The sequence below is a fragment of the Festucalex cinctus genome, chromosome 8, assembly GCF_051991245.1.
Source record: "Festucalex cinctus isolate MCC-2025b chromosome 8, RoL_Fcin_1.0, whole genome shotgun sequence".
Lineage (NCBI taxonomy): Eukaryota > Metazoa > Chordata > Actinopteri > Syngnathiformes > Syngnathidae > Festucalex > Festucalex cinctus.
The window spans coordinates 19,262,969-19,278,486 of NC_135418.1; the positions used below are offsets into that span (position 1 = coordinate 19,262,969).

The 15,518-nt window shown below is 40.4% G+C and overlaps 1 protein-coding gene across 1 annotated transcript in view; it reads left to right on the plus strand.

Annotated features, from left to right (window-relative positions):
• LOC144023288 (potassium voltage-gated channel subfamily B member 1-like) overlaps window positions 1–11,300 on the plus strand; it is a 48,072-nt gene extending 36,772 nt beyond the window's left edge. Inside the window, exon 3 of the mRNA XM_077528563.1 lies at window positions 7,493–11,300. Coding sequence (XP_077384689.1) covers window positions 7,493–9,244 — 1,752 coding nt within the window. The 3' untranslated portion in view covers window positions 9,245–11,300. The remainder of the gene's footprint in view (window positions 1–7,492) is intronic.
• The last annotated feature ends 4,218 nt before the right edge of the window (window positions 11,301–15,518 follow it).

The following is a 15,518-nucleotide window of genomic DNA, read 5'->3' on the forward strand; positions in this document are numbered from 1 at the left end:
TTGAGAAGTCTGAAAGTGGAATTCAACCTTAAACATTTCTTGACAATAATGTTACATGTGACCTCACTAATCTAAACATCACATTCTGGTTAATATTGTGTTAGTGGAATATGAGTTAAGCAGCAAAATCCAGCCGTTTTTATCCATCTCAATGGGCGGTCATTTTGCCACTTGCTGTCCACTGAAGATGACACATCGCAGTTGCTCAGGACTCAGGCAACAACCAATCAGAGCTCACCTGTTTTTTCAAAGCTCTGCCGTGATTGGTTGTTACTTGAGACATAAGCAACTATGATGTCATCTTCAGTCGACAGCAAGTGGCAAAATGGCCGCCCCGTGAGATGGATCAAATCGGCTGGATTTTGCTGTTTAACTCATATTCTACTAACACATTATTGACCAGAATATAATATTTAGACTAGTGGAGCTGCATAGAACATGTTAAAGAAATGGGGGGTTGACTTCCCCTTTAAATCATTTAAAATACATATTTCTGCAATTTATCATATAATTGCAATATTTTTAAGATTCCTTTATTTCTTCTTTGTCTGTTTGCACCACATTGTCCATTATGCAGAAATGAATAATACATACATACAAGTTAAGCACAGAATTATTCATACCCTTGCCAAATTGGGACAAATATTGTTCGTGTAATCATCTATCCAACCATTTATAATACATAGAACTCATTGAACGGTTTGCTTTTTAGGAAAGCAGTAGGGTAAATTAGAGCCCTTACCACTAAGATAAAATACGTTGTTAGCTTGCTTGCTAGCTATAATCCATCCATCCATCCATTTTCTTGACCGCTTATTCCTCACAAGGGTCGCGGGGGGTGCTGGAGCCTATATCAGCTGGCTTTGGGCAGTAGGCGGGGGACACCCTGGATCGGTTGCCAGCCAATCGCAGGCTAGCTATAATATTTTAATATTAACATTTACAATGCTTAGTTTTTACTCAGAATTTGTATTCAGTCATTTGAACGTTTTTTTTTTCATACTTACAATATACAAATCCATGTTTTGAAGTATGTGTAGTAAGTAAATGTTCTGAATTATTTATTCAATTATTTATAATATTTTTTTTAAATACTGAATTGAAATATCTCTGTCGTTGGGCCGTAATCTCCTATATCGCAATTTGGTACATTTCATATTTATTCTACAAATCTATACTAATGGTCAGGTGTTATTTGTACCAATTATTGACCAGTCTAAAGTGTTAGAAATGGAAAGAGTTTGACCGCGGTTACCGAGTTCTTTGACCGCTATGAAGATGAGCAATTGAATGCGAGGGGCTCATAAAAGTTGGCTCCATAAGGTCTGCGAATCCTTTTTCTTCATTCATTCAATGACGCATCTTGCAGCATTTTGCATCATTTCCAGCCAGAAGCTATCCAAACAAATAGCATTTGGCCGAAGGTATGAATAATTTGGGGCTTAACTGCACATTCTTCTCTGCCAATGAGTCACACAGACTACAGTGTGAGACTTTAGGAACGGAATAATACATTATGGATAATAGTCCCTCCTTGGATGGGATTCGCCATGAGGGTGATATTTTGCATTATTGCGATAATGCCGTCTTTATCTTGTAGCGACATTACAGAAAAACAAGAGGACAATTCTGTTTTCTGAGTCGCCTGCTTTTATTGCACCTTGGGCCCTGAGTGGAACTTTCCAAGAAGGAGATTAGAACACAAGGCGGAGGTGTATGATCATACTGCAACTAGCATTCTATCAGGAGAGGCCTTTTGTGTACTGCTAGCATAATTCCATCTGTGCTTCCCGCTACAGCCTTAAATAAAACACAGCCGGCGTATTCCAGAGGGGGAACTCCTTCTCGAGCATCCGCAGCCTTCCGCTGGGAGAAAGGTCAGCCATTTATTGGTAAAGCGCGGAAAGATGCAGCACAGTAAGCGGATTAGACATGCCACCTTGCACTCGGCAGAAAAGAAAGTAGGCGAGCCGCTAAGTAATTTAATCCTTTTATTGATTCAACTCATGTTGCGCAAAGTGTGACTCCAGAGCAGACGTGAATCAGCAATTCACGCAGTGTGACGCGGTGGGAAAACCCAAAAGACAACAACGGGATTTGTCTTTGTTCGTCATCCTGCGGCACCAAATGTCATTGTGTTGTTGACGCTCGTGTAATCTTTGTATCGCCTCATCTCAACAACACAATCTGACTCACCTTCTTTCTGTTTGATTATTTATACATTTGTATTCATTTCTCACAATCACCTATGGGGAAACTCGGCATATTTAATGTGATAATATCTGTAAAACTTAGTGCTGATCCTGATAAAAGTTTGGATTAAAGTAGAGCAGAACTTTGCAGGCGGAAATTGGTCTGAAGGGCTGCAGCTGCCGCAGAAATGCAGACTAATGTGCTGGTTCGTTTTGCTCTTGATTATAATTACCTCCACCAAGGACATTATATTTTCATCAAAGTTTGTTTGTTAGCTGCAGGACTAAACACAAGGTACCTTGGTAATTTTAATGACAATGGAATGAGCCACACAAACAAAACAATTGGTTCATCTCTGGAAATGATGGTGATAGGGCTAAACAGAAACAAAATATTGGAAAAATATGAGACAATTTACATCTTCAGAATCGTTTTCGTGCGTCTCTATTACCACTTTTTCGATTTAAAAATATGCGGAATTGTAATCTGTTCCAAAACGTTTGACTAAAACTGAATCATACGTCAAGTATTTTTGTGGAATATAAGCAGCAAAATTCATCCATTTTTATCCATCTTAGAGGGCGGCCATTTTACACTTACAACTTACTGATAACTTAAAATAATATTATAGTTGCCTTGGGCTCAGGTAATAACAAATCACGACGCACTTGTTTTCTGAAACTGAGTCATGACTGGTTGTCACGTGAGCCCTGAGCAACTGTGATGTCATCTTCAGTCGACAGCAAGTGGCAAAATGGCCGCCCCTTGAGATGGATAAAAATGGGTGCGTTTTGCTACTTAACACACATTCCACAAACGCAATGTGAATCATAATACTGTCTTTAGACTAGTGGTGGCTGTATATAACATTCTTGATGTTTGTTGTCTTCTTTATCAAACCATCTTGTGAGCCATAGACCGCTATCGCACAAAAAAAGGGTAAAATAGTGAACTGAGAAATGTGGATCCTAATGGGAGGTGTCATCCTGTCGTGTTCTCTACATATCATCCTCTACTTGTTTGCCCATCTCTCTTTCCATCACGCATGTTTAATGAAAGCAAAGAGAGCACAAGGCCTGCTCACTTACACCTTTTCCGGGACAGGATATCTTGTTGGAGGATATTAAATATTAACTCTCCATGGCCGCTAGGGCGAAGCTTGGCTCTGTCCGGATAAATGAACACGAGCGGAAACGCTGCTGTGTGTTTGTCATTTGTTATCAGCGTTGGCGGGAGATCTAACCGCAGTTTATGCAAACAGGAAGCGAGGCAGGCTCCCCCCGTGTCTGCACAAGTCATCATCAAGAGCTTACTAGCTAGCTAACTTGCTAGCTAAATAACGGAAGACACGGTGGCCTGAACTAGTCAAAGACTGTGAAATGTGAATTTTTCTCACCATGATTGTTCTTTCTTACTCAGTCTTCCTCCCACAGTCCCAAAAACCTGAATGTTACGGTTAAATGCACACTCAAAATTGTCCCTATGTGAGTTTGAATGTGAAAGTTTGTCTATATGCGCCCTGCGATATGTTGCCAACTAGTCCAGGGAGTTCACTGACTGCAAAGTCAGCTGGAATAGTCTCCAGTACAACCGTGAACCAATTGACCCCAAGCACTACAGGAAATGGATGGATTGATGAAGTCGCGGAAGATGAAGTACTACAGATCCACAAGTTAAGCGGGCCGAAATGCTTGTGTGTGTCTGTGTTGGTCATCTGAAGTACACTACACATGCTTAAGACCACACGATGGTGTGCGTGTTTTTTTTTTTCCTGATCATGCGTGGGGTCTCGCAATTGAAAAATCGGTTGGACACTGGCGCATCTGTATCTTGCTTAAAGCCCCTTTAAGTGATAATAAATGTCTTCGAAATTTTACACACCACAGAAAAGTGTTGTCAAATTTGTTGAAACCAAACAATGAATGCTACTTTGTCTCGCAACTTTCTTAAGCCGAAACATCCCGACATCTTTAACTCACAAAAATATACGCTTAAATCCTGCCAGTGGCTGGAAATTCTCTTCCTGGCTTATCATAGGGCTACCTATGCTACAATTATAGGTGCTAGCCACTAGCTAACTTGCAAGCTAACAATCTTCCGGGACTCCTCTCAACTGGCATACGTGTAGCTGGCATCCAGGTAATATGTATTTTTTTTTTGGGGTGTAGCATAGCTACTAAAGTAACAGCACACTGTAGTCATGATCTGTCTTTTGCTGTTGCGCCAGATAACCAATGATGCGAACGAAGGCGCTTAAGTATCGGTGACGAAGGGTCAACTCATGCCAGACATTCAAGTGCATCACTGAGTGCTGTTTTAGCCGCACACACACCCATAAAAAAATTAGGACATTTGAAATGATCAAAACAGTTTAACACTGTAGCTCCACAATTCAGTTTTTTCAACCCACATTTTCAGGAAATACCTTACTTAGAAGCAAATTTCTGAAATCACTTTAAAGGGTCTATGCTACACCTCAGAAAAACAACAGCCAATAGTGAGCGTTTGTATTGGAGTGATGAGTGAAAAGCTATTTCCTCATTTACGAAGACACCTACAATCAGGTGATTGTCACTGAGAAAATTCACAAGTAACGCAAAGCGCAGGGTGTGCCTCATTCCCAGTTCTTCATAAGATTTGACACCTCAATGAGTCGGGTTTCTATCTGCATCTCGCTGGCGTCATCACATCTCTATCACATCTCCTACCAGCATGGAGTAACGAAGCGGGTGTGGGGATGGAAAAGGTGAATGTTCAGGTGTTTTGTTGCCCGTCATGCTCCGTCTGTTCTCTGCACACAACACGCCTCTGTTCAGTATCGCCGCTGTCGTTTGCATTCGGCGTGATTCATTAGCTGGGTGGCCTGCTCCGTGCGTTCAGCTTGATTAGAGCCGATGTGATGAGCGAACGTTCCACTGCACAGCCCATATTAGAGGAGGCGCTCGGCTGTTTGTTGTTGGTTCTCCCTTAAAAACACTGCATGCTGTATTCCTTTGGGACTTTCGGGGTTTAGACTTCCACGGCGGCACGTATTGCCCACAGTGATGACTCCGAGTCTGGCCTGTCACCATTCAGGGTGCTGTTAATGTGTCACGTTGACTTGTTTTACTCCCTCGGGTGTGATTATTCAGTGGCTCGAGAGCGACCTCTAATGAGTCAAATATGAGACTTTTCATCCATCATTCGTTTCTCTTGAGAGCCAAAGCTATTTTCAGGGAATGCCCTATTCGAGTTTAAATGCTACACTGGCCCTTTAATTGCGTATTTGAGTTCACTGAGTCTTTACCCACTTCCTGCAAGGTCTCCCTGGCTTTTAGGCCCACTCCCTGCAAAAGACAAGGTGGGTGCGCGAGGATTCAACCTGTCAAGATTAATTAAAGTGTATGAGTGTTTATGAGCGGAAATAATCCCGCCCGTCGCTGCCCTGGGACGCAGCCATCCACATTGACCTTGTGCTGGATTTCACACTCAAGACTGAGGACGGGACTAATGGGCGTGGCATACATTGCCTCAATAACCTGCTTAACCTCTGGCACCGTGACCGGACCCTATTGTGCTCAGCAGATTAGATCATTAGATGACTCAAAGGTCTCCGTTATGCACTCTCGAAACACTTTGGGAATAATATTGATACCACTCCGGCAGATTTTGCCTAACTTTTTCAGTTTAAGACACAAATTAGAATGGTGGTTCCTCCAAGACCAATATATCATGTATTGACACAATATCAACATATTTAATTTAATTATTTGGCTCACCAACTCAAATTGTACCGCAAACGGTGGTGTTAGCCACACAGAAGACATTAGCATGATATGCTAACTAGCCAAAGCGTTAGCATTAAGATTGACAAAAACATGAAAGAAATACAACTTGTTTTACTCTCTCTGTCACGAGTTGGCCGATTAGTCCACTATATGTCAAGTAACATTACGCTGTCACGGACAAAAGTTAAACTAAGTAGTCCAGAAAAGCAAACTGAACTAACTTTGTGTGCTCATTAGCTCGTTAGCATATTGGTTGTGCTTCAGCTCCTGTTTGGGCCGTATTTTCATGCAGTCTAATTGTGTGCATTGGTGAAGTTTTCTTTCTTTTGGTATTGTCATAGGCATGGACAGTTAGAAACGGGCAGACGGAGCACTTTATAAATGCTTCTTTAAGGGTACCCTTGTAAAGTGGAGCTGTCAGTGAATAAAAGTAGTAAGTAAAATACATTATGCAGCGTGTTTGAATACAAATCAGTAAAATACACTATTTTCTTCCTCGCTCACTATCTTCGTCCTTGAGTTTTTCCTCTCTGCCGAAGAGGGAAAATACAGTGTGAGTAGATGCCCAAGAGACAGCATTAGCTTTGGCCGTATTTCTTTTGAAATGTGGACATTGGGCTCAACCAATGCTTTGGAGAGAGATCTTAAATAGGTCATGAACGAATAGCTGACTTTTTTAGATGCCATCTCAAATGGGATTGACTGACACGAGTGCAGTTCAAAGCGTTGAATGTAGTTCGCCATATGTTCTTCTTGTGACATTGTGTAACTTTGTAGTTGATGGGCATCACACGTGTCCAAATGTGTGCTATTAGGCACTTCATTAAAAGACAAGATACACAACTTGGCTCGACCGTGCCTGTTTGTTTTGTGTTGGTGTTAAATTTGGCTTTCAAAATGGAGGCTTGTAGAGCGTTGGTTCAAGGTTTTGAGAAGGACAAACTAACACAGATGGCAGGTAACAGCTGAGAAGTCCTATTTTAAAAAAAACTTTTATTATTACAGACACTGTAGACATGATGAGACAATCCTGCTTTCACAGTGATTAAACCACTAACTTGGAATCACAGTTAATCCAAAGACTTCCACTTTGTGATGCCTGACATATTTTAATGGATACGTTCAATCTGATCTGGCAAAATTCAACAACTTGGAATGCCATCTGTATGAATAATAAACAGACATTTTATTACAATTATTAAGGTTAAAAAAGAAAAGAAGGTTCTAGTTCCAAGGAAGTGAAAACTTAACCAATACCAATCAAGAAAGATCTTTTTAAAGCATCATTTTGTGAGACCAGTACTTTTATTGAGTGAATGTTGAAAGCAGTGAGATCATGCAAATGCACCAAACCTCCAAACTGTGCGGCAAATTTGCGAACCGCTGTGGCAACGTGCTGCTCCCATGTAATCTAATCTAATCTTATTGTATTATGGGTCAAAGTGGTGGACCAACAGGGTCCTTGATGGACCAATAGGAATAAATATGGCTTCTCTCTCCGTTGATTTGGTTGTTGATATGTTTATTTCCAGATCCTGGCCATTATCTCCATCCTCTTCATCGTGCTGTCCACCATCGCCTTGTCCCTGAACACGTTGCCAGATCTGCAGGACACCGACGAGTTTGGTCAACCCACAGACAACCCCCAGCTGGCCCACGTGGAGGCCATCTGCATCGCCTGGTTCACCATGGAGTACCTGCTTCGCTTCCTGTCCTCCCCCAACAAATGGAAGTTCTTCAAGGGTCCCCTGAACATCATCGACCTGCTGGCCATCCTGCCCTACTACGTCACCATCTTCCTGACGGAATCCAACAAGAGCGTGCTGCAGTTCCAGAACGTCCGGCGCGTGGTGCAGATTTTCCGGATCATGCGCATCCTGCGGATTTTGAAGCTGGCTCGGCACTCCACGGGTCTTCAGTCGTTAGGCTTCACCCTCCGCAGGAGCTACAATGAGCTGGGTCTGCTGATCCTTTTCCTGGCTATGGGTATCATGATCTTCTCCAGTCTCGTATTCTTTGCCGAGAAGGATGAAGAGGACACCAAGTTCAAAAGCATCCCAGCCTCTTTTTGGTGGGCTACGATTACAATGACCACAGTTGGATACGGGGATATTTATCCCAAAACCTTACTGGGGAAGATAGTAGGCGGCTTGTGCTGCATTGCGGGCGTGTTGGTGATCGCCCTGCCGATCCCCATCATTGTCAATAACTTCTCCGAGTTCTACAAAGAACAAAAGAGGCAGGAAAAAGCCATCAAAAGGAGGGAGGCCCTGGAGAGGGCAAAGAGAAATGGCAGCATTATCTCCATGAACATGAAGGACGCCTTTGGCCGCAGCGTAGAGCTGATGGACATCATGGGGGACAAAAAGGATGACAAAGCGGGGAAGAAGGTTCAAGTGAATCACGTATCTCATAGTCCGCAAAAAGGGAAGGTCCACGTCAAGACGGAGATGAGTCCCAGCAGCACCAAGCACAACCTGGAGTCAGGTCACCAGGAACAAGCGAAGCCTTCGGTAAGCCCTCAACATCTCAGTGCTCACAACCTCGAGGAGATGTACGACCACATGGCCAAGACTCAGTCGCAGCCCGACCTCAACAGCAAGGAAAAGATGTCGCTGTCCAAATCCGGGAGGCACAGAACGGAATTTGAAATGGGGGCCGTCACGGACGTGAGGAGCATGTCCAGCATCGACAGCTTCATCACATGCGCCACCGACTTCCCCGAGAGCTCCCGTTTCAACGTTCTCGGAAGGGTCAGCACAAACCCGAGTCTGGAACCCACCTTGGAGAACGAGAATGAAGGCAGTGTCACGCCCCTGACAGGAAGGGGCCCAAAGGATCTGCGATGTAGCAATCTGCTCAAGGGTCCCTCGGTCAGGGTGACTTTCACAGGAGGGCGGGATTCGGGGGTGCGGGTGCTCTCCGACGGCTCTTCGCTCCAGAGCCCGGAGGTGTCCGTCTACACGACGGCGAGCAGCAGGACGCCCAGCAAGAGTCCGGAGAACTTACCTCCGCACATCTTCACATTCCACGACGCTTCCATCCACAAGTTCATCGACGCCGACACGGACGAGGAGGAGCACCTGCACGACGGGTCGGTCGGCAGCCCGGCGCAGAGACTCCTGGACAGAGCCAGTCCCAGATTTGGCCGACAGGGAGCCAACCACATGGAGGGCTTCCAGAGGAAGCTGGGGAGTCATAGCACATGGATGCGAGACGGGCAGGAGAACCACATGGCTGAAGTACGGCCACTTCAGGGAGACAAGAGTCATTCAAAAACGTAAACTTGACACGGGTGAGTGCACACAGGAAAGAGACAATGGAAAAGCACAGTGAACTCTGATAAAAACAAACATGGCTGACATTTCAAATATGTGAAGGATAGAGCACATTTCCCATGAAAAGACTTGTGGATGATTGTTGTTTACGTCTTGCTTCTAAATTAATTCATTTAGCTCAGACCCACCCTGATTTGGTGAGAATTTAGTAGGATTTTGTACGAAAAGTCATGCACTGTCACTAGTAGACTGACAATTTAGGGATTACTTTTAAAATGTAGTTTTATTTATTTACAGTGGTTTCTTCACTTTCAAGTAACTGACTTATGGGTTTTTTGCCTTTACTTTCAAGCAATAATTCAAAATACAAGCACCAGATGGCATAAAATTAATTTCACTTCATAACAACCAGTTTGATACGGGAAAAAATCGAATTGAGTGATTCATGTTGCTTATTACTACAAATTGAAGTTTGCTGTCATACTAAACATAAAAAAAGACATTTACAAGTTGTGTTTTTGAAACTGCCGTTTGGTAACGTCTGCTAGCATAATGCTAACACACAATGCAACACAATAGAGAGGCTATAGCAAATGGTATTTATTTAAGTTGTATTATATTGACTGTATTTTCCTATCTTTTACAATGCAGCACACCAAATTTACAGCACGAAACTACTACAAAAACCTGGTTATTTAATTAAATCACTCGTAAAAAAAAAAAAAAAAAAAGCTAATTTATTACGCTACCATTGATTATGATTATGACGACGGCACAAAAGCAAATATCTGACCAACTTTTTTTTTTTTTTTTTCACAAACTCCTTATTAAAAGTCTTAAACCAAGAGCGATGAAATATATAAAACAATGCGCAATTAAGACTTACGTCCATGGCTCACATAACACGCACACAAAAATAACAGAGACATAAATAACTAATTTTGCTATTTTCATTTGTTATTGTCTAAAAAAAAAAAAAAAAAACATCCAGATGTTAAATACAGGTGAAAATTAGACAACTCGGCCTCCGCAAAATGAGGAAACGGAAGTCAATGTTTTCAAGTTATTTTCACCACTTTAAATTGGGTAGTGTTGCATAAAAATAAGCATTAGTAACGATTTGTGAAAAACCTTTGAGTATTATCATATTTATTTTGGACGTATGAAGTTTCTGTCAGACAGTGACAATATAATCTTTATTCTCGGCCAAAAAAATGACAATTTATTGTGGCAGTTGTTAAACTCTTCTTCATGTGTTGTCTATGTCTGCACTTTACTGCCTCATGGTGGCCAAGGCACGCACAGCAGAAGGAGCAAATTTGTGACAGATAAATGACATGAAGTGTTTTGCGTCAAGCGTGCAAAATGAATTAAACTTGTAAGTCAAGGCACCACTGTTTATATAAAATTAATATGCATAGCCTTTTTATGACATCCGGTTTAAAGTATAAAACAATGTTAACCTGTGTGTTAGGCAAAAAATGCATACTGAAAGCTCAAATGGAACAGTGCATAATATTTTCTACCATTTTTCCACTAAATTCTCCTGAGAACATGCTAAAGGCAAGGAATGCCTGTTTGAACTTTTTTTTTTTTCCTTCATCAAACAGTTGACTGAAAAGAGTTTCTAGACACAATCCATTTTTCTGAAATACCAGGAAATCACATGATTTTTATTTTTTATTTATTATTATTATGTTTTTAATAGATTTCACTCACAAGCAGTGAGGGCATTGAAACAGACATCTACAATTGAGTTTGCTGTCCAATAAAAAGGATGTACACTGAATTTATTCAAATTCTTGTCAAGTTTTGAGATAAAGAAAAACTAAGTTCCTATTTTTTATTTTATTATTATTTTATTTATTTATTTATTTATTTTTTTATTATTTATTTACTATTATTTTATTTTTTATTTATTTATTTATTATTTTATTTTATTATTTTATTTGTTTGTTTGTTTTTTGTTGCTGGAAATATGATGCGTTGGAGATGGTCATTTAAAAAATATATTTGCCCTTTTCCTTATTTATTTTATACTTTTATACTAGTCAAAACACATATCCAATTTTTTAAGAATGCTCTAAAATGATTGCAAAATAATTTTTCCTCAAAATTGAATCAGTTTCAATATATATATATATATATATATATATATATATATATATATATAATTATTTTTATGAATATCTCTAACACAACTATTTGCATTATTTTGTCATTTTATATTTTTGAATCTAAATTTGAATCTCATTTAAATACTTCTCAAGAGCATTAAACATTTGGTGAGATTGACCGTGCAGATTTTGACATGCTTATCATTTGGACAGTGACCCAGATTTGTATCGTAGGGCGAATATTATGATGATGAAGTTATAGAAATGTTTGTGGCATTACTTGGACCACATGTATAGCTTGCCTCTGTTAGCCTCCTTCCTCAAAACTGGCCTTAGTTGATGTTGTCCAGAGTTTGTCGAACAGATGCAACACAAATGAGTGTGTGCAATAATGACGTTTCATAAACAATGTACCTATTGTTATATCCGTTTTCTCTCTTAAGTGTGATCTCGAGGAGCGTTTCTGTCCGTTTGTGTTCATATTACTTGTTTTGCACATAGAGTAACTGAAAGGCTGCTTGACTTTCCTCCTTGTCCCCGAAAGACGGCACTTTAATATGGGGAAAAAAATGTATTTCTTCTTGTTTTATTGTTTGTGTTACATGTCAGCGTGTGGTGCAGATGGGTGTTTCATGTCAAGTCTGAACGTGTTCACGCAGGTGCTCTTGAGCATCACTTTTTTTTTTTAGCTGGATAGGCGACGCTCGAATTGTGTTGTGGGGATATTGTACAATATATTACTTCAGAATTAGGATATTTAATTATTGTACAAGGAAAAGAAAATAATTTATATTTTTAAGAGATTTTATAAAAGAATGGACTCTTAGATGTTCTGTACTAACCTCATAGTGTGTATTTCAATGTATGAAATGCATTATTTTGCAGTTGCGTTTATTAGCTGATACGAAGCTGTAGATTCATTTGTAATGTTTGCTTATGTCTTTTGTTGTAAACGTCTCTCCCTTTATGCTTTGTGCAATATGAAGAACCAAAGACAACTCTTCTCTGATAGCTCATGAAGGTGATGACTTTGTCTGCAAAATACAGTAGAATAAATGTACAGTATGACTTATTTGGCCCCAAGTAGCTTGAATGAACACATTAGAGGACACCGCACTTGAATTTATAACCATAATTCATACATTTGATTAGTTACACTAACAATAGTATATGGAATAAATAATATGCTGAAATAAAATCCCTAAACTAAAAAACAAAAATTTTCAGAAATGGACTTTCAGGTGATTTCAACGAGTACCCTTGAACGGCATTTTAACATTTTCACAGTAAAATGAAAGTGGCTTCAATCACAGACAGGTGCAAACGCGCTCGGTAAAGTGGATAATCACTGTTTCCATGGCGACTGGATGGCTCGCTTATGATGCGAGCAGGGGTCTAATTTGGAGTGACGAAGTTCTTTTAACGACACCAGGCAAAAATGTCAGGAAAAAGAATATACATATATAAATAATGATGGATACACAAATTCATTTTACCTTCTGCAGTCAAATTGAAGAGCATGTAAAATCCGTTTAAAGTGATTAGAAATGCATTGGCACACCACAAAGAACAGCGTTAACAACCTGCTAAATTTTAAATATTAAAATAAAAAAATTAAAAAAATCCAAGTACTGTATATAAAATGAGGCCAGGTCGTTTCAGGGCTTTTCCAGACTGCAACAACGAGGCGCTCTAAAACAGCCACACTACAGCAATGCCCCTTCCATATGCAAACCCGACTTAAAAAACAAAACAAAACTGCTTCCTTGCTCTTCTACCTTCATGTGAACACACTCATGGCCCACAACGAGGCGCTCTAAAGTGGCCACGCCCACTCGCAGCCTTTATCCACAAACTGGCTGTCAAGTCCGACTTTTGTTTTATGTATCTCTTTCCTCTCTGATAGGTGACCTACACACGCACAACCAACAACGGGGCACTCTAAAGCAGCCACACAAGCAGACTAATCAAACAGAATATGCTTTTTTTTCGGGGGGGTAGTGCTAGCTAGATAAATAAGTTCTTTTGCAGTGCGTGAAGGGGTTGCACTTTTCCGCATTAGGGAATCACTGATGTAAAGTTTTGTACTATTTTTTTTTGCTAACTCCAAAACAGATAAGTAGCCTAACCAACCAAGAATGACCACAGCGTATTCAGCAAAACTCTAAATATTTACCTCGCCGCATAGAGTCACTGAAGGTGAAATGGGAACGGGACCGCGGAGCAAGCGGAGCTGTCAGCCTGATTACGGCTGACATCCGTGATGAGTGCGGCGCAGTCTTTCTTTGAATCACGAGGACATCGCTTGCACTTCTCGTGCTCTTTTGGAAACAAAGACGCGGGCCAACGTACTGTCAGCGTGAAGTATAGCTCAATAATACGCACAGCGCTCATGCACTCTATTTTTCATTATCAAAACGGCTCGGGTCCTTTGTGCGCAATGACGATGCAAAAATTGCCTCTGGGTTGAGACATCCTTTGTGGGGATGTGCGTGATGGTTCTATAAATATCATGGCAGGCATGCGAGTGGACGGTCTGGGACAGCAGAGGAGGCTCGCTTGCACCGATAATGTCTTTGGGCATTGGGTGGCATCCATGGACTTCCGTGGAACAAACTTTTGAACTTCAACTCACAGGAAACGATACAAGCAGTCACCGATGTGGAAGATTTGTTACAGCTCAGCCATTAACTGCACATAGGCGATATCTGAAAATAGTAGGAAAAGGTCGAAAGGTCTCGAACACGTCTTTTATTAACCTTGTGAAATGTATTGTATAACCTATAGTAGGCTATATTTGTAATTTGTTCAGTCTTACACATCACGTGTTTCAGATAATTATAATTGGTTCAGTTCTGTCCAATTTCTAGTTACGTATATTTGTCTTATTAGACATAATGTATATTTAATGATTGTTAATTCATTCCAGGTTCCATCTTTCGCCATCATAAAAAATAACGATGATTCCTAACTGTCATACAACTAAATTGCAGTAAAATGTATCTTTAAAAAAAAGGGGGGGGGGGGGGCGGGGGTGGAATGCCACTCCTAAAAAGTAAAAAGGGCTTTAATCAGCTTCTGATTAGACTATGATTTAAAATAAAATACACGGTAGCCTTCAGATGCCTCCATATAGAATTCGCTTTCAGTTTTCACAACGTCTGAACCGCGATATAGCGAAGGATTACCGTAAAAACTAAAATAACGATCAAGAAAACTACTCTGATTCATCATGTCAGACGCCAAAAGGGAGGTTTGCAGAGTGATACTGCCACCTAGTGGCATTAGTGTAAACATAGATGGAATTAATTTCACATCGCCTTTTTTTTAATTAAACGTTAGTCTAAAAATCTAAATCACACATGCAGTCACGTGATTGTTTGAAAAGGTTTAGGTGGTATGTTTGAGGTATATTTTTTTTAATTACAGTTTAGATAATTTCGCAGATTTGACTGGATACATCAATGGTGTCAAACTGACATTTTATTGGAAACATTTTCTGGACTTTTATATGTTATTTTAAATAGTGGCAGGTGTTGCTGTGTCCCATTTAAACTATGTTTTGATGTGATTGGTTAATCCTAAACACGGCCATAGTCCAGTTATAAATGTGCACACGTTTCTGTGTGGAGAAGAGCCTCGCAGGCACCAGAGTTTCGTTTAAACGAGACATAATCCACTTAAATGATTATTTAGTCCTAAGGATTAACTTCCAGTGTCCTTGCTCGTTTTCATACCATTCTGTCCTGTTGTTGAGCGCCACTATAGCTATACTCGATTTTTAAAAACTTTCCCTGTCTCAGAGCTAAAGGACTCGTTAGATAACTTCTCAAAGCACAACATGCCACACAAAAGGTTGAAGACAAATACAAGCACACGTTTCAATATCAACCTTCAAGGAGGACATAGTCTTCAAGCCCCTAATTGTGTCTATCTGTCCTGCCTCTTTTTTGTGTCTGACAAAATGTTTTTTTTTGTTTTTACAAACATTGTACAAGTTGACTTTTGTAGAAAGTTATATTGGAAGTTTTAGTTTGACGTATGTAGCGCTGTTTGACAGACTGACCTCGTAAATCGAGTCGAAGATGTAGTCTTAAATTGTCTGATTGTGAGCAATTTTGAAGCAATTGTATCTTTACATGAGGGATTAAATAAAGGAGATA